This window comes from Alnus glutinosa, chromosome 2 (genome assembly GCF_958979055.1).
Source record: "Alnus glutinosa chromosome 2, dhAlnGlut1.1, whole genome shotgun sequence".
In the NCBI taxonomy this organism is placed as follows: domain Eukaryota; kingdom Viridiplantae; phylum Streptophyta; class Magnoliopsida; order Fagales; family Betulaceae; genus Alnus; species Alnus glutinosa.
The window spans coordinates 6593282-6619582 of NC_084887.1; the positions used below are offsets into that span (position 1 = coordinate 6593282).

Below are 26301 nucleotides of genomic sequence, written 5' to 3' on the forward strand. Positions count from 1 at the left end.
ACAGTTTGAGAAGGACAAACTGAAAGTTAAAAAATGATTTACGAAATTTAAAAATAAAAATTATTTTTCAAAACTAAAGATGCTTTTTCGTCAAACTGAAAATATTTTCATAGCACCTAACACCAAAAAAATACGTAAAACATTTATCATAAATTATTCTATACCGAAAGAAACGGAGCCTAATATCTTAGGCTCAATACAGTACCATCAATGTATGAAATAAGAAAAATGAATTTCGAAGGTTAAATAACAAAGCAAACCTATCGGCCCTCTGAGCAATTAAGCAAGAGACCCAAATCATTATTCAAGCACAAAAAGAGAATACATTAATGCCACAAGGCCAACAACAAGTCACGTAGCTAGCCGAGTTATTTAGATAATTCAAATAAAGTTGCAAGACGATCCGATGCACTTGCCATCTGCAACAACTGAAGTTGAAGATCAAAGCATATAAATGATCAGTAGGGTAAATTTAGAGCTTGTTCAAATATTGAAGAGAAAGTGTCCATTGAAGCTCGAGTTCTGAGCACCACCCCAACCTCAAGAGCACCCTCGTCATCTCTACAATCAGCAAGAGAAATGAATATTGGATGGTTAATGAACTCGAATTTTTTTGGCCTCCCCCACCCAAAATCCGTCTGATAATCACTAAAACTTGGAGACCCACCGACTATGAGAACACGCCCATGGCCCTTTCCTATCAAATTCTTCCTATCTTCTATCCATTTCTCCGCCCCTTCTAAAGGTTTACTTTTCAGCTTTGAAATTGCTCTCGCTACGACTTTCGCCGCAACAACAAAGCCTTTTTCTCCCACTAGCTCGCTCGTTTTGGCCGCTGCTTTACAAGAAGCTAAACAGTTTCCAAAGTATGTCAAGGGTACGGGAAATTCGAGGCGGTTTCTGCAATCAGCTGCAAAGGCCAAGTAGCAAAGCTCATCGTCGTCATCTATTGCTCCTTCGTGATATTGCGTTTTCATCCGGCAAACCCAGATGAAAGCGCATGTTATAACGAAGCTTGAGAAATGTTGTGGGGTTGACGACGACTCATTGTCTTTCTCGCATCGTTGTTTCAGTCTTTCTATATTTGCTCGATTTAGTACATATGTCGCCTTAACACTGTCGTCCCCACTAAATAAATCAGTATTGCCTATATCTTTCTTCCATTTTGATCTCATGCGGACGAAATACTCTTCCAAGAAAACGGCCATGACACCATTTGGGTCTCTGATCGCATCCCTGTCATAGAATGGCCGTAGTGACTTGTCAAGACAAGAAGAATCATGACCTCCAGCTTTGAAAATGGATGCCCAAGATTTCATGAAAAGGCTACGGATCCGGCCATCGATTACATGGCGATTTGTGACGGCAACGCAAATGCCCGAGTTGGGAAACAGAGTGACTTGAATGGCTAGAAGAGGGAAAACGAAGGTGTCATTCGCCATTTGGGTTGGTGGAAACTTGGGAACAAGGTGGGAAAAGTCTTTGATATCTCGTGGTTGGTAGCCTGTAAGGTGGTCGAAAATGGCAGTAGACTCTGCAATGGTTAATGGGATTGAGTCGCCCTGGGTGTAGAAGATATAGGGGTTGGCGGGAGGTGGGGGGCAGATGAGATTTCCAACGAGGGGAAAGAAGTGTTGGAGAGTGAGGGAGAGAGAATGTGCGAGTGTTGGAAGGACAGTTTGAGTAAAATGGTGAGAGAATTCATAGAAGTAGAGGCATCTCACGCCATCGCTTGCAAGCAGTGGTATGTCAAAGAAAGTGAGTGGAAGAGACGTTGTGGGCACTGAGCTTGGTGGTGGTCGAACCTGGTGTTGCTCAAGAACCTTGTGCGTGCAAGCCATCTATAGCTTGAATTTTTTGTTCTGGATCTCTTCTTTATCTTATGACAAGATATCAATGAAAAAATTCCTTTTATAGTCTAATAGATATTTTTCCCCTCAAGAGTGAGAGATTAATCTTTGAGATTTATTTAAGATATACACTCATGTTGATGCTGTGAATTATTCTGATCCCTTTTAAAGTTGAAGTATTCAATGGTATACATGATTTCACATTATTTAAAATTTTAAAATACGTGTCAATATTGACTTTATATAAATCATTAGATGTATCAACTTTAAATCTTGACATTTCATTTGAAAATAGATAGTTATCTAGATTCTCTTCTGGTTTTGAGACTTTTCTTCCTACGCCATTTGTTCTACACTATGGCCGGGACCCTATTTATTACAAAATTGATAGGTGTGCATTAATGTCAAGAATTTCGACTTTGAGAGGTACATTATCACTAATAAAATAGAGTAATGTTTCTTGCATAACTCTTACATAACTTTTGCACAACTCTAACTATTTTTTTTTATGATTGACCATTAAATTTATTTTTCTACGTGTGAGTCTTAAATATTTAATAATTAATTTTTTTAAAAGAAAATTATTAGACTTGTATAAAAATTGTGAAAAAATTATGCAAAAACTATTGCTCAATAAAATATGCACGGCACGACAGTTTGTAGTATGATATGACATGTCCAAAATCATAGGGCTTTGACTCATTTGGTTGCCAAACTTATCTTTTCTTTCTTATTCCGTTCGTTGGTGGCTGCATCCGCCCATGGGCCCATGTATATTTTCTAAAAACGTGGACGAAGAGGGTTGCATTTTTCTAACAAATAGCGGGAAAGAATTAAAGGAAGAGGGGCGACTGTTTTATCTTTTACGTAAAAGTAGCAAAGAAAAAAGGAGTTTGATTATTGTACAAAAAGGAGTTTGACTTGGTTGGGTTTGTTTAGCACGTGATAGTAGTTGTTTAATGTTTTTTCAGCAAAACTAGCAAAAAGTATGAATGCTTGCCTTGCCAAACACGTACACTTAGCTCTTTCACTTGATCAGATTCTCTATAATTATTTGTTTGAATTTAAAACAATTTAGATAAGTAGTTATAAAATACTACTTATATGATCTACGTGATCGGATAACTAGTTAGAGTCGCAATCCAGAAAAGCCACACTTTGTTGGTATGTTTGCAGAAGGTTTTTTAGGGGGTTTATTTTTTGAATACTAATAAGAACTAGTTGATGTGATATTAAGTAGAAAAAAGTTTTCATTTTTTCGTATGGAAAAATGAAAAAAAGTTTTATTTCGTAATAATTTTTTTTTTTGAATTGTAATAAAAAAGAATTGATGTAATATAAAAATGAAAAAAAAAAAAAAAAACTAAAATGTTTTGAAATTTACATTTTAAGAGAAAATTAGGCACAAGAGAGGGAAGTGCTTGAAAACTTCTCCAAGAAGTTGTCTCTCCAGCGAAAACTTATCTTTTTGTCCTAGCTATGGAGGGGCTATCTCTTTTGCTAGAGGAGGTTGCTTATTCTCATCTTTTTGCTTTTCATCCTAAATGCAATTTGATTAAGTTACATCATCTCTGCTTTGCGGATGACCTGCTGATTTTCTCTGAAGGTTCCGTTGATTCTGTCCCAGCCATTCTTGCTGCTCTTAATGAATTTGGGGAGCTTTCGGAGTTGAAGGCTAATCCTTCTAAGAGTTCAATTTCCTGGCTAATGTTCCTCCTTTTGTGAAGTAGGAAATTCTCCGTGTTCTACAAATGCCAAAGGGTGTTTTACCCATGAGATATTTTGATGTTCCTCTAATTAGCAAGCGACTTTCTGCTGTGGATTGTGAGGCTTTAATTACCAAGATTTCTTCTTGTATTGATTCCTGGTTAGTGAGAAAGTTGTCATTTGCTGGGAGACTTCAACTTCTGTCTTTGGTTCTCTTAAGTCTACAACTTTTTTGTGCTCGAGTTTTAATTCTTCCTAAGAAAATCATTAGGCTTCTTGAACAAAAGTTTAATTGATTCCTTTGGTGTGGTAGTGATGTAAAGGCCAAAGCAAAAATGTCTTAGGATAAGATTTGTATGCCTAATAAAGGAGGTTTAGGAATCAAGAACATTGAGGTTTGGAATCAAGCTTCAATTTTGAACTACATCTAGAACCTTTTTGCCAAAGCTGGTTCTCTTTGGGTGGCATGGGTTAATATTAATTGGTTAAAGGGTAGGAGTGTGTGGCAGATTCCTATCCCTAAGGCATGCTCTTGGAGCTTGAAGAAGATCTTGAAATTGAGAGACATTGCTAAGAAGTTTATCTGGTTTAAGGTGGGTAATGGTAGTAAAATTTTTCTTTGGTTTGACCATTGGCACCCATCCGAATATTTGTTGGATACTTTTGGATATAGAGTAGTTTATGATTCAGACCTTTTTTTGGAGTCTAAACTTTCTTTTATTATCCTTCATGGGGAGTGGTTCTGGCCTAGTGCCTGATCCGATGCTTTGGTTTATATTCAAGTTCAGCTCCCCAGAGATTAGTCTTGGAGCAGGGACGGAGCTAGAAGTTCTTATGGGAATGGGCCAATGGCAGAAATTTTTTTTTTTGGTAGGGGTCAAGTAAGCTAAATTTTTATTTTTACCTTATATTTTTATATTTTTTAGATTATTTTTTTTCCCACCTTAAAATTTTTTTTTTTAGGAAATTTTGTGGGGGCCATGGCCCCTGCCAGCCCCCCCCCCTCCCTCCGTCCCTGTCTTGGAGGTATTGATACTCCTATTTGGAATTCCAGGAGAGGTACCTACTCTTGTTCAAAGACTTGGGATAAGTTGAGAGTAAGAAATCCAGAGGTAGTATGGTGGAAGCTTGTCTGGTTTTCCCAAGCTATCCCCAAACATTCTTTTCTACTTTGGCTAGACTGCCATAATGCTATTGTCACTAAACATAAAATGTGTGGTTGGGGCTATATAGGAGCTGTCAATTGTCTTTTTTGTGATGGCTGTATGGAGGATAGGGACCATCTCTTATTTTGTTACAGTTTTAGCCAGCGAGTTTGGAGAGCTGTCATTGCTGTTTGCTTGATAGAGAACCCTCCTATATGCTGGGATGAGGTTCTGTAATGGGGTCATGCTGTGTTCCATGGTAAAACTATAAAAGCTTGCTTGGGGAGGCTCTGTATTGGGGCTGTGGTGTATCATCTCTCGAGGCAAATGAACGACATTTAGCATGGAAACACCCCTCAAACAGAGGAGGCTTTAGTTGCTCAAATTCTTTGGGAAGTGCGTGCTAGAGTTTTGGCCAGAGGCAAAATCAAGAGCTTGTCTAAACATGTCTCTTGTCTATCGTTGGAATTTGCAATCCTTGTTATGATTGGTTGTTAGATGTTGCAATTTTGGTTGGTTTTTATTTTTTGGTTTTTAATGGGTGTTGCTGCTTTTTGTAGAAGTAGGTTGAGGTTGTAAATGGTTGTTGTTGCTTCACGCAGGAGTGGGTAACTTTCTGTTTGTGTTCCAGTTTTCAAACAGATTATTGGAGAGTTTTTTTGTTGAGTTTTGTTCTATAAAGCATTTGATCAATTTCTGCTCTATTTGGGAGCTAGGAGGGAAGAACCTTTGTTCTTTCCTCTCCGATCCCTCTCCTCCTCCTCCTCCCTCTCTCGTGAAGCTGCTTCCTTCTCATTCTGTCTATTTAGAGTAGTTTTTCATGCAAACCGTAAAATCCCCAATTCAAAAATCTACAATTGGACTGCAACAATTGTAGTATGCAAAAGTTTGTGGGTGGTTCGGCCACTCCCATTTGATCAAATTAAAAGAATGGCTCGACCTCCTCTAGATTGTTCCGGGTTTTGTCTTTTATTTTATATATTTATATACTTATATATTTATAATTTTTTTTTTTTTTTATTATTATTATGGGTAACACAAGTTAGTATTTGATTTTTGCTAACGTGATATCTGATGGTTCTGGTAAAAAAATTAGAGGAAAGTTTGAAATGACTTTTTTGTTTTGTTTTGTTTTGTTTTTTTTTTGCGGGGGGGGGGGGGGGCATACCACAATGAGTTCTTAGAACATTTTTATACCACACTGAGTTTATTGCAAATCGGTGTTACTACCCGGACTGATTATTTGCATTTTTTCCTTCTTAATTTGACAATACTTTCTTAGCATGTGTTTAAGTCGGCATCTTAGCAATTACTCTGATAACCTTATATTGTTCTACCATTTGATTTTTGGTATGTGTTATACTTATCTAGGGGTGTAAATTTGGAGCCGGTTTCCGGTTATTGAAATTCAATAATCGGGTCCGGATTTGGTACTCTCGTTAACCGAAAACCCTGATTATCGGACGGTTATCCGGACCGGGTTTAAAATTTTTAAAAAATGAGGACCAAACAACGATTTGGAACCAGAAACCCTAGAATTCACAAAACGCCAATGAAGATCGAAAATCAATTGAAGGACAAGATCTGGAATCAGAGGACCAAACAGCGACGATGGCAGAATTTTATTAATCACAATTTCTCTAAAAACAATTACAAATTTACAAAAGAAACGAACATGATCATCATCTTACTTCTTACAAGATTTATCTTCACGTAATCAAGATTTACAAGATTGGCTAATACGAGGCGTTTCGAAGTAAATGTAATAAACGTGCCGAGGAACTCTGGGATGAAGATCGAAGGGTCCAAACGAATTGGGAATCACAATGATTTATATTCACACGTTAGGTCCCCATTACCCAAATCGGCCCCACCTTAGAGCTGCTCTATTATTGATTTGTTTTAAGGCCTAACGTCTATTGCTATTCTCTTCCATAACGTACCTTCTATTGGGCCCTCATGGACTAATTTTTCTTCTCGGTTGTCGTCTATCCTAATCAATACCATTAACTTTTGCTATACATTTAATTATTTGTTTATTATGTCCTCATCCACCCACCGTACTATGATCTACGACAAGCTCTTTGATAGGCATATGTAGTTTTTAAAATTATTTTTGACCTTCCGTCGGATTATTATTAAATTTTCATCGTAAATTATTTTATTTTTAAAGAATAAAAAAAAATACAGGAGACATTAATTTGTAAAATTAATCGATTACGCATGTCTAAAAGAGAAAAGAAGAACGAAAAATTCAGAAAAATCGCCTTATATGACTAATATCTTAGGCTCAATACACTATGAATGAATGAAATGAGAGAAATGAATATCCAATTAAGTTCAATTAATAACAAAGCAAACGAATCGGCCCCAGAGCACGCAAGAGATCAAGCACAAAAAGAGATCATACATTAATTTAATAATTTGAGTTTCAGTAGTGGTCTAGCGGAAGAGCATTAGTACGTGGTCCGGTAATGGCTCAGAAGTGGTCAGGCGTTGGCCTTGGTGTGGTTTGGTGGTGGTTTGGAAATGGCTCAGTGATGATCTGGGGGTGGTCTGGAATGGCTCGTTCGTGGTCTGGAGATGGCCCAACTAATGCTGCAGGCTTGGTGGTGGTCCGGGGTGGCTCATTACTTTTTTAATCATCAAATAAAAAATATTTCGGACGTCGCACCAAACATGAAAAAATATGCAAAACATTTATCATAAAACATTTAAGCTAAACCATCAATGTATGAAATGAGAAAAATGAATTTCGAAGGTTAAATGACAAAGCAAACCAATCGGCCCGAGAGCAATTATTATTCAAGTACAAAAAGAGATCGAATACATTAATGCCACAACAAGTACTCACGAAGCTTGCCGAGTTATTTAGATAATTCAAATAAAGTTGCATGATGATCTGATGCACTTGCCATCTGCAACGACTGAAGTTGAAGAAGCATGCATATAAATGATCAGTAGGGTAAATTTAGAGCTTGTTCAAATATTGAAGAGAAAGTGTCCATTGAAGCTCGAGTTCTGAGCACCACCCCAACCTCAAGAGCACCCTCGTCATCTCTACAATCAGCAAGAGAAATAAATATTGGATGGTTAATGAACTCGAATTTTTTCGGCCTCCCCCACCCAAAATCCGTCTGATAATCCCTAAAACTTGGAGACCCACCGACTATGAGAACACGCCCATGGCCCTTTCCTATCAAATTCTTCCTATCTTCCATCCATTTGTCCGCCCCTTCTAAAGGTTTACTTTTCAGCTTTGAAATTGCTCTTGCTACGACTTTCGCCGCTACAACAAAGCCTTTTTCTCCCACTAGCTCGCTCGTTTTGGCCGCTGCTTTACAGGAAGCTAAACAGTTTCCAAAGTATGTCAAGGGTACGGGAAATTCGAGGCGGTTTCTGCAATCAGCTGGAAAGGCCAAGTAGCAAAGCTCATCGTCGTCATCTATTGCTCCTTCGTGATATTGCGTTCTCATCCGGCAAACCCAGATGAAAGCACATGTTATAACGAAGCTTGAGAAATGTTGTGGGGTTGACGACGACTCGTTGTCTTTCTCGCATCGTTGTTTCAGACTTTCTATATTTGCTCGATTTAGTACATATGTCGCCTTAACATTGTCGTTCCCACTAAATACATCAGCGTTGCCTATATCTTTCTTCCATTTTGATCTCATGCGGACGAAATACTCTTCCAAGAAAACGGCCATGACACCATTTGGGTCTTTGATCACATCTCTATCATAGAATGGCCGTAGTGAGTTGTCAAGACAAGAAGAATCATGACCTCCAGCCTTGAAAATGGACGCCCAGGATTTCATGAAAAGGCTACCGATCCGTCCATCGATTACATGGCGACATGTGACGGCAACGCAAATGCCAGAGTTGGGAAACAGAGTGACTTGAATGGCTAGAAGAGGGAACACAAAGGTGTCATTCGACATTTGGGTTGGTGGAAACTTGGGAACAAGGTGGGAAAAGTCTTTGACATGTCGTGGGTGGTAGCCAGTAAGGTGGTCGAAAGTGGCAGTGGACTCGGCAATGGTTAATGGGATTGAGTCGCCCTGGGTGTAGAAGATATAGGGCTTCGCGGGAGGTGGGGGGCAGATGAGATTTCCAACGAGTGGAAAGAAGTGTTGGAGAGTGAGGGAGAGAGAATTTGCGAGTGTTGGAAGGACAGTTTGAGTAAAATGGTGAGAGAATTCATAGAAGTAGAGGCATCTCACGCCATCGCTTGCAAGCAGTGGTATGTCAAAGAAAGTGAGTGGAAGAGACGTTGTGGGCACTGAGCTTGGCGGTGGGCGAACCTGGTGTTGCTCAAGAATCTTGTGCGTGCAAGCCATATTTAGCTTGAATTTTTTGTTCTCTCTTCTTTATCTTATGATCGACAAGATATCAATGAAAAAATTCCTTTTATAGTCTTATAGATATTTTTTCCCTCAAGTGGCAAATTAATCTTTGAGATTGATTTAAGATATTTTTACACTCGTGTTGATGCTGGGAATTATTCTGATCCCCATTTATTCTACGCTATGGGACCCCTGTTTATTCCAAAATTGACAGGTGTACATTAATGTTAGAAAAATGTTAGGGTTACACCCAAACTCACACACCCAAATTCTTACACCCTGCCGTGGCATTACCACGTCAGATTTTTTTTTTTTGAAAACAAAAACTCTCTCTTCCTGAACCAACTCTCTCTCTCTCTCTCTCTCTCTCTCTTCTTCTTCTTCTCTCTCTCTTGAGCCATGACTTGTTCCCGAGCTCCAGTCGCCGGCTGAACGTCCTCGCCTCGGATCCGTAGCCTTGCCTCTAGTGGATTGCTGATCTCCACGAGATCTACTGGAGAGAGAGTGCCAGACTCGTTCAACTGCCGGCGAGAGGGGAGAGAGTGACGGCCGATGCTCGGGAGAGTTGGATTTCTGGAGTGGATTTGGTGGGTTCGGTTGGAAACCCCGAAAAAAGATAAAGAGATCCGGCCGGAAACTGATGTGGGTTGGTGGGTTTGGGTGCGTGGGTTTCCAGCGGGTTGTATTTTAAAAAATGGTTAAATACCATATTGGTACATGAGTTTTAAGCTTTTTTAAATTTAGTACATGAGTTTTCATTTGTTTTATTGGTGGTACCTAAGTTAAGGGTAAAAACCAATTTGGTACCTCTGTTATATTTTTCATGTAAATATTAATGGTTTATCGCTTGTCAACCACTAAGGTTGACACGTGGCACTATATAAAAAAAAAAAAAAAATTAAGAAAATTAAAAAATTATAAAAAAATAATAAAATAATACAATTTTAAAAATTAAAATTGAAAATAAGAAAAAAGAAAAAGAAAAAAAGAAGTGTGGCTAAGCCACCCACCTTAGCGGGTCTAGGGTGGCCGATGGGGTGGTTTGGCCACCCCATGGCAGAAACTAAAAATAAAAAATTGTTTGATTGGTTTTGGCCATTGGGTTGTTCAGCCACCCCCATGGGCTAAAACCTATCAATTTTTTTTTTCTCTGCCATGGGATGGCTGAACCACCCTTCAGCTACCTCCTTGGCCAAAATGGGGGTGGCTCAACCAACCATTTTTTTTTTTCAAAAAAAAAAAAAAAATTGTATTATTTTTTTATTTTTATATAATTTTTTAAAGATTTTTTTTTTATATATATAGTACCACGTGTCAACCTCAGTGGTTGACACGTGGCAAGCTGTTAATATTTGGACGAAAAAAATGTAACAGAGGTACCAACCAGGTTTTTATCCTAACTTAGGTACCACCTATGAAACAAATAAAAAATAAACACATTAATTTTTGGGCCTATTTTCCTTTCTCAGGTGAGTTGAAATCTACACAATCGAATATCATATACCGATCTAATACAAGAAAAGAGAAGCGAAATAAGGTAGAGATCAATCTGCTCAGAAACTCAAGAAGAAACCAAACAATTAACAAAATACAAATTAGAAATCCATGTTCAACAACCAAAACCACAATCAGAGCATCTCAGAATGAAACAGTGAAAACCTAATCTATATATAACAACAGAAAACAGTAAAAGAATCCAAGCGTAAATCGCAGGCAGATCGTTCACCTCGTAAGAGAGTAGGTGATCCTCCCCATCTTCAACCTCGACCACCACGACTGAGCTGGTGGCCTAGCCAGATCTCGCTCCTTGATCACCACCTCCTCCAGATCTAGGTGTCAAAACCCTAAAGATCTTGGTGTACACCTCCACCAGCTTTGTCGCGTGGCAAGTCACCTCCATTGAGTACACGCTGTTGAAGCTGTTGTTCGGGAACGGCATCTCCAAGAAGTTCCCGCACAAGACCTCGCAGAGCGACTCCAAGCCGACCTTCTTGTCTTGTTTCACGTTTGTTACTCGAGAAATTTGGTTGAGACAACAAGAGACTGAAGGTGTTGAAATTTCTAAAATTTCTAAAGACAAAGAAGTGAAGAAGAATGTAGGGCGTGAACTGTGAAGACAAGAAGAAGGCAATGGCATGAAGTGAAGACAATAAGAAGAAGAAGGCAGCAGCGCCGTGTTAGTGTTCGGGTAAAGTCTGAAGACTGTAAGTTGAAAGAATGAAAGAAAGAAAAGGGCAAAAGTGATTCATTGAAAAGGCGAAAAGCCTGTGTGTATCTTAAGGGTAAAAGGGTAGGAGGGTATTTATTTATTTTTTAATAAATTAACAGACCCGGTCCTAGGTATCTGGGTATAATCGGGTTTTTCAAAGCCAATACCTGGCTCCGAGTCCAGGTACCAACCCAGTTTCCCGGAGCCGATTAGTGCCCAAATTCGGTTTCTGACTTATTATAACCGGTTCGGACTTACACTTCTATTTTTAAGAGAATCAAATGATATTAATGTTTTTTTTATTATTATTATTATGATTTGAATCCTTTTTTATAAAATAAATATTCATTAATATTTATTAATTATTTCTAAACCTCATTAAATTTAGAGCCTTTAGTAGTCGCCGGCCCTGCTCATGTAGCTTCACAATATTACACATACCATTTGCTCGATCGTTTCAACTGCTCCATTAACTTTTGTCCTTGCTACTCGATTCAATGTCTACTGGGCCCTCATGGACTAATTTTTCTTCTCGGTTGTTGTCTAATCTAATCAATGCCATTTACTTTGGCTACACATTTATTTGTTTCTTATGTCCTCATCCACCCACCGTAATATGATCTAAGATAAGCTCTTTCATAGGCATACGTACGTAGTTTTTAAAATTTTTTTTGAGCTTCTGATTGATTATTAGTTTTTAAAATTACTCGATACCACATGTCTAAAAGAGAAAAGACGAACGAAAAATTAAGAAAAATCGCCTTTTATGACTAATATCTTAGGCTCAATACACCATGAATGAATGAAATGAGAAAGATGAATATCCAAGTTAAATTACAAAGCAAACGAATCGGCCCCAGAGCAAGCAAGAGATCAAGCACAAAAAGAGTTCATACGTACATTAATGCCACGGCAAGTCACGTAGCTGAGTTATTTAGATAATTCAAATAAAGTTGCAAGACGATCTGGAACAGCTAGCTGAAGTTGAAGAAGCATGCATATAAATGATCAGTAGGGTAAATTTAGAGCTTGTTCAAATATTTAAGAGAAAGTGTCCATTGAATAGGGGCAATATACTCATCAAAATTTCTGAAAATTTTAAAGTACTCATTTCTTTAAATATTTTCGTCTTTTTTGACAGAAAATGACTCATGTGTACTGCATGTGCATTCTTATAGCCAAACCACCACATGACCATGCCACCCTCTTTGTAGCCAGATGAGGGTAGCTCAGGTGGCTACGGCCACTTCTTTTTTTTTTATCTTTTTTTTTTTTAAAACAAAAAAAAAAGCAGAGTTATATAGATCTTTTAAATTATTTATGTCTTAATTTCTATTAAAAAAAGACATAAATAATTAAAGGGTACTTAGTACTTACATTGAAAATTTCAACAACTTTGTTAAAATACACTACCACTTTTAATACAAGATAAAAGTTAGAGGATAAATTGTCTTTCCCCCCTTTTTTTTCAATATATTTCATATTCTAGGAATCTTTTACTTTCCATTACCCTGACCTGCACGTGGGTCCAAAAATAATTTCACTGCTTGTGTCATCAGTGACCTATCCAAAAAGAGCTTTGTTACTTACACAACAGGTTGCACAACCTGTTGTGTAACAAGCATTTTTCATCCAAAAAGGCTTGCCATATATTACATATAGTTTTTTTCCGTTTTTTTTTTTTTTGGAAATTACCATACATTTACAAATTGATTGCTACGAGAAAAATAGTTCAATTTTCATATACCCAGAGGCGGAGCCAGAGGGGCGAGGGGGGCACTCGCCCCCCTCAACCCACAAAAATTTTTCTAACATTTGATAAATATTTTTTATACCCTAATTGCCCCCCTAAACCAACCATAAAGGGCATAGACATTACTAGCAGGGGCAAGCAGCAGACAACATGCCATTTTACTAGCAGGGGCAAGCAGCACCACCCCAACCTCGAGAGCACCGTCGTCATCTTTACAGTCAGCAAGAGACATAAATATTGAATGGTTAAATATCACCTCGAACTTTTTCGGATTCGGCTTCTATGCGGTACTTTTTAGTACCCCATAGATGCTGTAGTTTAAAACTAAAAGCGTTTTGCCATTTACTCATAGTGTAAACTTAAGACTACTGCAAGACTTACAAAAGGATGGCACCGTTTACTAACTTCACTTATAGCACCGTTACTAACATGACTAACAGCAGCAGCCTAACGTCTCTAACTTGAGTAGTGTAAACATCACAGCAAATATGACTTTTCAATTGCACTGTCAGAAAATAAAGGGAATTGAAGGAGAAACAGAGAAGGGAAGAAGAAGAAGAGAAGAACACAAGGTAAAGCTAAAGACTACATATTGCTGATTTTGATTACATTGTTTGGTTACAAGATAGGTTAATATATAGACTTAACAAAAGTTAAGGACAGTGTACAACAAGAGAAACTGGGAGCTGATTACATGTAGGTATGGGTTGAAGGTAGGTAAGAAATCAAAGGAGGAATAGCAAGAGATTAGAGGAGGAATGTCTTGATCAGAGAAATGGCTTTGTTGCTGCAATGGTGACTTGTGGTTGTAGAGATGTGCTGCCATGGAAGACTTGTTGATGCAAAGATGGATGACTTGCTGCAGCTGATGTAGTGGATAACTTCCTGTAGAGGTTTATACTCTAACATCCCCTCGCAAACTGACGGGAGGAATAGGGGTGTGCAAAACCCGCTCGTACCCGCGAACCCGCCCCGCCCCGCACCAACCCGCCCCATCAATAACGGATATAAGACATTTCTAAAAAAGTGCGGATCCTAAATATGCCAACCCGTGATTTATGGGGCGGGTTGCGGTATTAAATTTTTTCCCACCCGCACACCCGCCCTGCCCTGCAATCCCTTTATATTCGTATCATCAAATTTTCCCCAAAAAAATTATAAGAGTCATGACAAGGGATGTGCCTTTGATTTCATTAAATTTTCCCCAAAAAAATTATAAGAGTCACGAATAGGGGTGTGCCTTTGATTTCATTAAATTTTCCCCAAAAAAATTATAAGAGTCACGAATAGGGGTGTGCCTTTGATTTCATCAAATTTTTTCCAAAAAAATTATAAAAGTCACTACTACAGTCACGAATTGCCCAGGTTGTGTACCTTTGATTTCATTCAATACAGTTTTGCACTATCCATTTCATCTATATTCTTATTCCATTCTCATATACACTTCAATCTCTACATTTTCACATACGCATACCCATTCAATTTACAATCACAAAAAAGAATAAAAAAAACAGTTGGGTTTGTTGGTAATTTTGGTTCTTTCTTCTTGTTCTTGTTTGCTAGTGAGGTTGATTCAATTGGGATTTTCAAATTTTGAACTGGGTTAGCAAGATTGGAAATTATTTTTTTGATTTTGGGCAAAAAATAAAAAAGAAGAGGAATACCCGAACCCGCATGAACCCGTCCCGATCCGCACTACCCAAGGCCCATCGGGTTGACCATTCACTATGCGGGTTGCGGATTTCGATTTTCAAACTCGTTCACTGCGGGGCGGGTTGTGAAAAACATACAAATCCGGCACAATCCGGCCCGCGCCCACCCCTAGGGAGGAACTTTCTTCAGTTTGTCTTTTGCATCTTTTTCTCTTTTTTTTTTTTTTTTTTTTTTATAATTTTTTTTTTTTTTTAATTTTTTTGGATTGGCCCGGGTTTTCAAATTGTACCTCAAAGCTAGACTTAGGCCAAGAAAAGAGCCAACAAAGGGTTTAAAAGGGCTTGGATCTTAAACATTGCCTCAAGCAAGAGATTGAGCCAACAATGGACCAAGAGAAAAGAGCCTAATGGCTTTAAATAGGCTTGGATCTTTGAACATTTACTACAAGCAATTGGGCCATTAATAGGCCAAGAAAAGAGCCAACAAAGGGTTTGAATGAGCTTGAGTCTTTAAACAATTCCTCAAGCAAAAGATTGGGCCAATAATAGGCCAAGAGCCAACAAATGGCTTAAGTGGGCTTAAGTTTTAAACAATGCCTCAAGCAAGAAATGCAAACTATGGGCCATGGAGAAATGGCCAACTATGGGCAAAAGATAAATTTTCCTCTTTCTTTCTTTTTTTTTTTTTTTTTTTTTTTTTTATTTAGTTTTTATTTTTTAATGTTCAACTAACCATAACAATTACAAAAAAGTGAACAGTAAAGTTGGGTAAAACACACAAAGGTGACAAACAATGAAACAAAAGAGAAATGAAAACATAAGGGAAAGCCAGATAACGAAAGAGTGCAGAATATAAGTGAAAGTGAAACATAGACTACTATAGTACTGCATGTGATGACCTGAAATGCAACGGAAGAGGGTAGAAAAGTAAAAAGGAAGACATGATATTAAAAGAAAAAAAAACACACAAAGGTGGGCTGACGTGTAGACTCTACTTCAACTTATAACTTACTGTGAATAAGTTTGAAGAAATTCTCAACAATCAAACGGAAATATGAAAATTTTAATTTTTTTTGAATAATAAAATTATGTAGAAAAAAAAAACTTTTATATAGATTTATTAACTACTAGCAATATAACATTGAACCTGTGAAGAATAATTTTAAATAAAAATATTTATTTACTATTTAAATATAAAAAATGCCTAATTTAAAATTATTATCTTAAGCTCCAAAATACATCGAGTCAGCCCTGGTGTAGAGGATTTGGAGAGGTAGGTTGTGTGTAGAAAAATAAAGGGAGAGAGAGGGTGACTGACATGTATAATATAAAGAGAAGGAGAGGATAAGGATAGAAAAAGAAGAGGGACTCGTGTGAGATGGAACTTGGCAGAAGGTGCACCAAATTAAAAGAGGTGTTGTAAAATCAAAGAAAATAATAAAACAAGATAAAGAGATTGCAATATGTGAAAGTTGTTCTTCAGGAACTATGTATGATACTTCTCTATTATTGTGTGTCATTATAAACAACTCAATACTCCCTTTTATAGACATGAAATCATAATCGGAGGTTAAGGAATATGAAAGGGTAATACATGAATTAAAAGGCTACATTAATGTATTACATGAATGTTATGAAATTCTAAAAGATAACATGAATGTGTAGAATTCTAAGAGATGAAACTAAATGGTCATCCACCAAATGCATGAATGCATTCATAACACTCTCCCATGGATGACCATACATTAAGAATATGCCTCGTTATAAAACCTTGTTAAGGAAAACCCAGTGGGAAAAAAATATGTGGCGAAGAAAAAAGAATACATTATTCTTGTGTGTCGTCGTATGTTTTAGGACTGCCTTATTAAAACCTTGCAAAGGAAAACCCAATGGGAAAAACCTTAGCGAAGGAAATAGTACAATCAGCATAATCATTTTACTCCCCTTCATTAGCATGACGAACTTCAATTGTTTATGATGAAAGATTCTTGAGTCGTCGCATTTGAATGTTATTTACCAACTTCTTAAATGTTGTAGTTGGTAATGTTTTGGTAAATAAATCTGTCAAATTGTCACTTGATCGTATCAGCTGCTTCACATCAATATCACCACTCTTCTGGAGCTCATGTGTATAAAAGAATTTCGGTGAAATGTGTTTTGTTCTATCACCTTTAATATATCCTCCTCTGATCCGTGTGATACAAGCAACATTATCTTCATATAATATTGTCGGGCTATCTTTAATTGTGGATAAACCACACTTTTCTCGAATGTGTTGAATTACTGATCTTAGCCATATGCATTCCTGACTTGCTTCATGAATTGTAATAATCTATGAGTGATTTGAAGAAATAGCAACAAGTGTTTGCTTGACAGATCTCTATGAAATAGCAGTATTTCCACATGTAAATAGATATCTTGTTTGAGATCTATCTTTATGCGGATCAGAAAGAAAACCCGCATCTGCATATCCAACTAACTGTGAATTTGAACATTTTGGATAAAATAATCTCATGTTAGTTGTTTCACGAAGATAACGTAAAACATGTTTGACCTTATTCCAATGCCTTCGAGTTGGTGCATAACTGTATCTTACTAGTAAATTAATTGAAAATGCTATATCAAGTCGTGTGCAATTTGCAAGATACATGAGTACACCAATTGCACTAAGATATGGTACTTCATGACCAAGAATTTCTTCGTCATCTTCTCGATGGCAAAAAATGGTCTTTTTTCATATCAAGTAATCGAACAACCATTGGAGTGTTCAAAGGATGAGTTTTCTCCATGTAAAAGTGCTTCGGGACTTTTCCTGTGTATGTTGATTGATGAACAAGAATTTCATTTTGAAAATGTTTAATCTGTAAGTCAAGACAAAATTTTGTCTTTCCAATATCTTTCATTTCAAACTCTTTTTAAATAAGTGGTAGTTTTTGTGAGTTCTTCTGGAGTTCTAACAAGATTTAAATCATGTACATAAACTGCAATGATAACAAATCCAAATTCTGATTTCTTAATGAAAACGTTATAACCGGTTTTCCGGTTATAACCGGTTTTCCAGGTCTAACCGGATTTTTGAAAATATTATAACCGGAATTGGCTCAGAGTACCCGTTTACCCGGTTATAAATAACAGAGTATCAAACTGGTTCTCTGTTTTTCGGTTATCTGGAACTGGTTTCTCGACCGATTATAACCGGTCCGAAATTACACCCTTAGTATTATCTAGGATTAATGGTTATCATTAAAAGCTTGAATTGTTTCACGAATGAAATGTTGGGGATTTAAGTTTTTAAGAAAACGATATGACATTAATGTCTTTTTTTTTTTATTATAATTTGAAGCCTTTTTTATAAAATAAATATTCATTAAAATTTATTAATTCAAAACCTCATTAAATTGAGAGCCTTGAGCGGCGCCTAATCGGAGCCGGCCCTGCTCATGCAGCTTCATAATATTACATATACCATTAATTTGCTCGTTTCAACTGTTCATTAACTTTTCTCTTTTAATTGCTATGGTAACAAAATTTGAAACAATGAATATGATTTTGATTTTGATTTTTCAAAAATAAATCATATTTTATTCAACTTTTTAAAAAATAAATTATATTTTATTCAATTTTTTTAAAAGGTCAAATTTTGAAATTCTCATACCAAATAAAAATTGAATTCTAATTTCAAAAATTCAACATCCAAACACATCATAAACATCCGAACACTTTTTTTTTCTTTTATTTTATTTATTTATTTATTTTTTTCAGAATTTGGTTATAATCTGATGTGTCACAATCTCATAGGATTGTGACACATTTCCCAAAATGATAGACGCTATAGGATTATGACACATCAGATTTGAACTAAATTTAAAAAAAAAGTATTTGAATGTCTAGTATTCTTCATTTTATAGGATTTGGATCATCTTCCGTTGAAACCAATTGAAAAGGAGTTATTCATTTATAAGAAAATTGTCAAATAAAATATAAAAATACAATTTATCATCCACTTATAAAGAAGTGGCTGCTCTATAGTTGGTTTCAACTAGAGAGGACCTATCTCCATTTTTTATACCATATTATATTATGGCAAATGTCTCGCATTCCACACAAAATGTAAATATATATACAAAATGTGTACAAATAACACGTCTTATTGTATTATTGTACACGAGAAGTTATTTGGGTATTGAATTTTTGAAATCAAAATTGAATTCTAATTCTCTTTACAAATTTCGAGGCAATAAAATGTGTTTAGTGGGTCCCGATCAATAACCCCTCTGCTCTTTTTTTTTTTTTTTTTTTTTTTTAAATTTTTTTTAATTTTTTGTTGATTTAAATTTTTATTATTTTATTGATTAAATGTGGGACCCACACGTTTTTAAAAGACAACTTGTCCTGTGTGTGGGTCTCGATCATTAAATCAGGTTTATCATCATGTCAGCCTTGAATTGAAATAAAACTCAAATGAAATTCGGATTTTTATACGAGTAGACGGGTTTAAAAAAACACTCGAATAGAATAAGGATTCTTTTTTGAACCCAAACAAACCATACACAATTCAATGTCTGTGGGGGCCTCATGGACTAATTCAATGTCTAACCCAAGCAATACCATTAACTTTTGCTACACATTTATTTGTTTATTATGTCCTCATCCACCCACTGTACTATGATCTACGACAAGCTCTTTGATAGGCATACGTAGTTTTTAAAATTATTTTTGACCTTCTGACGGATTATTATTAAATTTTCATCGTAAATTATTTTATTTTTAAAGAATAAAAAAAAAAATACAAGAGACATTAATTTGTAAAATTAATCGATCACGCATGTCTAAATGAGAAAAGAAGAACGAAAAATTCAGAAAAATCGCCTTATATGACTAATATCTTAGGCTCAATACATCATGAATGAATGAAAATTAAATGAGAGAAATGAATATCCAAGTTCAATAGCAGAGCAAACGAATCGGCCCAGAGCAAGCAAGAGATCAATCGCAAAATGAGATCATACATTAATTTAATAATTTGAGTTTTGGTAGTGGTCTAGCGGAAGAGCATTAGTGGTCCAACAGTAGCTTAGAAGTGGTCTTGCATTGGCCCGAGTGTGATTCGGTGGTGGTTTAGTGATGGCTCAGTGGTGATATGAGGGTAGATCCGAGATGGTTTGTACGTTGGTGATCCGGCAATGGCCCAATACTGACTTGGTAGTGGTCCGAAATGGCTCGTTACTTTTTTCATCAAGTAAAAAATGTTTCGAACGTCGCATCACATATGAAAAAATACGTAAGACATTTATCATAAAACATTTACGCTGAACCTTCAATGTATGAAATGAGAAAAATGAATTTCGAAGGTTAAATAACAAGGGATAATTGCACCGTTGGTCCCTGTGGTATGCCATAATAATTTTTCACTCCCTATGATTTAAAAAGTTCATGGGAGGTCCCTATGCTATGCAATAATTACGTTTTACTCCCTGGGTCGATTTTCCGTCCACCATTTTGACGGAATCTGTTAGCTCTACACGTCAGCGCTAGGTGGCGACATGCGTCTATCTTAATAAAAAAAAATAAAAATTTATTAAAAAAAAATAAAAATACTTATTTTTTTTAAGGAAAAAAAAATGTGAAGCAAGGGGTGGCTGGGCCACCACTTTGGGGGTGGCGCACGGCCACCCCTGGGGGCCACTGGGGGTGGCGCGCGGCCACCCCCATTGGCCAGCCACCCCTTGCTGTTTTTTTTTTTTATTTTTTGAATTTTAATTTTTTTTAAAAAAATATGTATATTTATTTATTTTTTAATAAATATATATATTTTTTATTAAGATTGACACGTGTCGCCATTTTATTGGCGACACGTGGCCCTGATGTGGCATTTGACGGAATCTGTTAAAAAATTTAACAGAATTTGATGCTAGGGATCGATTTGTACTTATTGCATAGCACATGGACCTCCCATGAACTTTTTAAACCATAAGGAGTGAAAAATAATTATGACATACCACATGGACTAACGGTAAAATTATTCCAAATAACAAAGCAAACCAATGGGCCCCAGAGCAATTATTATTCAAGCACAAAAAGAGATCGAATACATTAAGAGAAATGATCCCTACACTCATTTCTCACAACAGCCCCACAACAAGCTGACGTGGCTGGTAATATTTTATTATTTTTTTGTTTTGTTTTCATTTCTTTTTGTAAAAAAATAATAAAATATTACCAGCCACGTCAGCTTGTTGTGGGGTTGTTGTGAGAAATGAGTGTAGGGATCATTTCTCATACATTAATGCCATAACAAGTCACGTAGCTAGCCGAGTTATTTAGATAATTCAAATAAAGTTGCAAGACGATCTGGAACAGCTAGCTGAAGTTGAAGATCAAAGCATATAAATCAGTAGCGTAAATTTAGAGCTTGTTCAAATATTGAAGAGAAAGTGTCCATTGAAGCTCGAGTTCTGAGCACCACCCCAACTTCGAGAGCACCGTCGTCATCTCTACAATCAGCAAGAGACATAAATATTGAATGGTTGAATATCACCTCGAACTTTTTCGGCCACCCCCACCCAAAATCCGTCCCATAATCATTAAAACTTGGAGACCCACCGACGACGAGAAGACGCCCCGTTCTAAATAAATTGTTCATATCTTCCATCCATTTCTCCGCGCCTTCTAAAGGTCTACTTTTCAGCTTCGAAATTCCTCTTGCTATGGCTTTCGCCGCTACAACAAAGCCGTTATCTCCCACTAGCTCGCTCGTTTTGGCAGCTGCGTCAAGGTGAGCTAAGCAGTTTCCAAAGTATGTCGTGGGTACGGGAAATTCGAGGCGGCCTCGGCAATCTGCTGGAAAGCCGAAGTAGCAAAGCTCATCGTCATCCGTTGATCTTGTAGCTCCTTCGTGAAATTGCGTTTTCATCCGGCAAACCCAGATGAAAGCGCATGTTACCACGAAGCTTGAGAAATGTTGTGGGTTTGACGACTCATTGTCTTTCTCGCATCGTTGTTTCAGACTTTCTATAGTTGGTCGATTTAGTACGTATGTTGCCGAAACATTTTCCCCATCAAATACAGGAGTGCTCCCTATATCTTTCTTCCATGATGATCTCATGCGGAAATACTCTTCCAAGAAAACGGCCTCGATACCATTTGGGTCTTTGATCACATCTCTATCATAGAATGGCCGCAGTGAGTTGTCAAGACAAGAAGAATCATGACCTCCAGCTTTGAAAATGGACGCCCAAGATTTCATGAAAAGGCTACGGATCCGTCCATCGATTACATGGCGATTTGTGACGGCAACGCAAATGCCCGAGTTGGGAAACAGAGTGACTTGAATGGCTAGAAGAGGGAACACAAAGGTTTCATTCGGCATTTGGGTGGGTGGAAACTTGGGAACAAGGTGGGAAAAGTCTTTGACATCTCGTGGGTGGTAGCCAGTAAGGTGGTCGAAAATGGCAGTGGACTCGGCAATGGTTAATGGGATTGAGTCGCCCTGGGTGTAGAAGATATAGGGCTTGGCGGGAGGTGGGGGGCAAATGAGATTTCCAACGAGTGGCAAAAAGTGTTGGAGAGTGAGGGAGAGAGAATCCGTGAGTGTTGGAAGGATAGTTTGAGTAAAATGATGGGTTGGGTGGGAGAATTCATAGAAGTAGAGGCATCTCACGCCATCGCTTCTAAGCATTGGTATGTCAAAGAAAGTGAGTGGAAGAGACGTTGTCGGAACTGACCTCGCCGGTGGAAGAACCTGGCGTTGCTCAAGAATCTTGTGCGTGCAAGCCATAGCTCTCTCTGTCGGTCTGTCTCGCGTCTTTCTTTCGATCTAAACCAGTTTTTGATTCCAGTTATAGGGGAGTTGTACAACAATCTTTCGACACTCCTTCACAAGAGATAGGTCTTACAGTGTATGAGGTCTACCCATGTGAAGGGTTGTTGTAGGTGTACAACAATCATTATTCCTAGTTATAAATTGGCGACAATCATGACTACCTGACGGTCAATATCGTCAACTGTTGGATCTTGAAAATGGTGTGACATCTCCATGAGGGTGTTAATCTCATGAGAGAGTCACGACTCACGAGTCACGACTCACGAGTCACGAGATGAGAAAAAAAACAAGACAAAACTCTCTTCTTTGCTGTCCTTTTTTCCCTCACGTCCAGCTCTCTCTTTTTTTCTTTTTCTTTTTTCTTCTTCCTTTGTTTGCTGCAGGTTTTCAGCATGGACAACCATTGCTCATTGACTTTTCAATTTATTTTCTTTCGCCTACAAGCTAGCTGACATTTTTTAAAGAACCAAAACTCTTGTCTGCTTCTCATTTTTTGGAATAAGATTTTTTACCGTAAGAATTTAAAGTTAATATATTTAATAGTGGATATGATTTTATATTATTTTACATTTTGAAAAATATTTTAATATTGACTTTATATACACCGTTAGATACACCAACTTTAAACTTTAAATCCTGACCTTTCATTCAAAATTGAGAGTGTCCATTTCATTAAATGAAATGAAGTCCTATTCCCCATTTTTGCTCCTGTCAGGCCTCTCATCCTTTGGCTCCGTTTGGTAACTCCTTACCTTCAAGTATGAGCATCAAGATCCTATCCAGTTGATTTACAAAAATGCCTTGAGTATAAATGATTGACTCCTCCCCCGTTCTTCTCAACTAAAAAGGATCCTGGTCCCAAGTATGAGAATAATTTTTTTTTGAGTGGTTGTAAAAAGTGATTGATGTGATATAAAGTAGAAAGAATTTTTATAGAAAAGTGAAAAAAATTTACATTGTAGTAGATTTTTTTATTTAAATAATAATAATTTTTTTTTAATATGATGTAAAAAGTGAAAAAAGTTTAAGAATATTTTGAAGTTAATATTTTTTATTTTTTTGAGAAGTTAAAAGAAAGGCTAAAGTCACGTGAATTTTCTTGATTTTTTTCTGATTCATTTGGTCTCTACCACGTACGCCATGACTAAAAGACCCTTCCTTTCCTCCACGCCCAGCTATTCACGAATCAGCCATGCTTTCAGCATTTTTCCCATTTTGTCCTAATAGGACCGAAAAAAATAACGGCTTAATTACCGTCAATATTCATAAATTAAGGTCCTACAATCTGCTAAAAAATATTCATAAATACTAATGATATTTATTGGTAAAAAAATTAAGACCTTAATTATTGTCAATATTAATTAGTTAAGAAATATAGTAATATCATTGAATGAGATATGGGTTTTTTCCCCCCCCCCCCCCCTCTCTCTCTCTCTCTCTATCTTACATGTGTCGCTTCTGGCGGCCTCTCCCCATATATGTGACCTCTCCCTGTCACTAGGACGGGCCGCCTAGTTTATAGGTAAAACCAACCCCTGTGGGTCACCGTTGCTGCTGAGTAGCGGCCCTTCGTGGCAGCATGAGGAAGTTTGGCCGGCATTCATGGTGAAGAAAAAGAAAAAGGACAAAGAAAAACTAAGGAAGAGGGAAAAGACAACAACACAAGCTCAAAAATTTTAGGTCAAAAGGTTCTAGTTTTCAGGTTAACAGGTTGAGCACCCGGTAGGGTTTCATACCCATGCAGGCTTCCGGGTCACTAAGTAGGTTGACCCAAAAGCCAAAGTGGTCCATCTGGTTTTTAATGCCCTAGAAGCCCAATCTATATAAGTAGCCCATGTGGAATTAGAACTTGGGACATTCAAATCCATAAAGTGCCAAGCTTTAAACCATTAAGCTATGTTTCTTTAATACATGAACTTAGGAATATATTTAGTTTTTAATTTATATTGTTTAAATAAAAGTTGCTTGATGCTAGACCTAAGAATAATTAACAATACCCATATATGCTGGTGTATGTTTACGGTACTATCAAAGAATACAATGTCTAGAAAAGTTATGTCTAAGGAAAGTTTTGAAATTTAAGAGTGTCCTTTGTGACCCCTTTTATTTTCCTCAAAGAATACAATGTCTAGAAAAGTTATGTCTAAGGAAAGTTTTGAAATTTAAGAGTGTCCTTTGTGACCCCTTTTATTTTCCTGGGAACCAACCTGGTTGTACCTTGGAGAATACTGTTTACACTATTTGCATATTAGTTTGTTTTATTCCTAAGGCTATTTTTGGGCATCTATACAGTTATTAGATGTTAATGAAGTCGTAATTATCATAATAATTTTGGGAGAGCCACAACATCCCAATTTTAGAATGATAATTGCATCAAGATTACATAGATGAATTTCATAAAGAATTTTATTAGATGTTCATGAATTGCATCGTGATTATTATAATAATTTTGGGCGAGCCACAACATCCCAATTTTAGAATGATAATTGCATCAAGATTACATAGATGAATTTCATAAATAATTTTATTAGATGTTCATGAATTGCATCGTGATTATCATAATAATTTTGGGCGAGCCACAACATCCCAATTTTAAAATGATAATTGTATAAAGATTATACACGTGAACTTCAGAAAGAAAATTAAAATCTTGTTGCAATTAATTCATAAATTTAATTATTTATCCTCACAGGGACGTTTTTTACTTTTATGACTTAATTAGAATGAGATATGAAATTTAGTATTAAAGGTAAAGTTTCTCTTAGACCCACAGATACAGAGAATTTTATTTATTAATGTTTAAATTTATTAGTCTTATTAATAAAGAGTAAATTTTATGCATGATGTAACATTTGCTCACAAGTAGGTCGAAATTTACTATTAAATTAGCATTGGTTAATTTAAATAAATTTACTTCATAGCATTAAAGTATTTTTTTTTATTCTCTTGGTCATTGCAGCCATACTTACGAATCTTACTACTGTACTTATTGGTAGTTTTATGTTCCAATACTTTATGGTAAAAATTTTTCTGACTGTAAAAAGAAATGTGCTTTTTCACTTGGGGTGTTTGAAATTATATTTGACGCTCTGTATGGACGAGCCACCTACTCCCATAGAATTAAGTACGCCACATGAGATTATTAAGCATGAACAATGGGAATGATTTAATCATCTAAGTTAGATTGCGACACTAAAGAACCTAACACCATGATGACATTAATTTGTATATACGGTGTACGGTATGGTAATTTAATTATTTTAATTATCTAATGGAATTAAATGAAATTAATTGTCATTGGCATTAATTTGTAAATTGATATCAAATCAATTTAATTAACTATTCCTTGATGGGATGACCTATCAAATAAATTTAATTAACTATTTCTTGAGGTCTCCGATCTAACCTCTAAATAAAGAGCCTATGTACTCTATTAATACGGTATTTTGCCATAAATATAGGTTAGAAGATATCCTTTATTATGTTGTTTTCAGAAGTTCTTGAAAGTACTTGAACAAATATGGCTGAAGATTACCCTAAGTCCTTTCTTTTACTTTCTGCTGTGTATTTGTTTATCATAATAAGCTTTGTTTGTACTAACAGAAAATCCTATGGAAAGATTTGTTCTCGTTAGGGTGGAAATTCAGGAGGAAAAGAGAAACGAAAATGTCATAGAGAATTAGCAAATTTTCACAAGGTCAACAGTACTTGTCCTTCCTCAGTTGAGTTGTCAAATTGCTGCAACTTCATTGGCTTAAGCAATCTTTGTATGATATCCCACCACACGACTTTCTTGTAAATTTTTTTCCCAAAGAGA

At 36.6% G+C, this 26301-nt stretch overlaps 3 protein-coding genes across 3 annotated transcripts; all 3 read right to left on the minus strand.

The window, feature by feature from the left end:
* Window positions 1-200: 200 nt before the first annotated feature.
* LOC133861627 (phenolic glucoside malonyltransferase 1-like) lies at window positions 201-1860 on the minus strand. The gene has a single exon (XM_062297420.1). It carries the CDS (start codon window positions 1839-1841, stop codon window positions 459-461), a length of 1383 nt encoding a protein of 460 aa, XP_062153404.1. The 5' UTR covers window positions 1842-1860; the 3' UTR covers window positions 201-458.
* A 5609-nt stretch (window positions 1861-7469) lies between these two features.
* Window positions 7470-9129, minus strand: LOC133861122 (phenolic glucoside malonyltransferase 1-like). The gene has a single exon (XM_062296837.1). It carries the CDS (start codon window positions 9040-9042, stop codon window positions 7660-7662), a length of 1383 nt encoding a protein of 460 aa, XP_062152821.1. The 5' UTR covers window positions 9043-9129; the 3' UTR covers window positions 7470-7659.
* An 11817-nt stretch (window positions 9130-20946) lies between these two features.
* LOC133861457 (phenolic glucoside malonyltransferase 1-like) lies at window positions 20947-22499 on the minus strand. Its single transcript, XM_062297251.1, has one exon. The coding sequence runs from the start codon at window positions 22437-22439 to the stop codon at window positions 21054-21056; it is 1386 nt and encodes a 461-aa protein (XP_062153235.1). The 5' UTR covers window positions 22440-22499; the 3' UTR covers window positions 20947-21053.
* Window positions 22500-26301: the final 3802 nt, after the last annotated feature.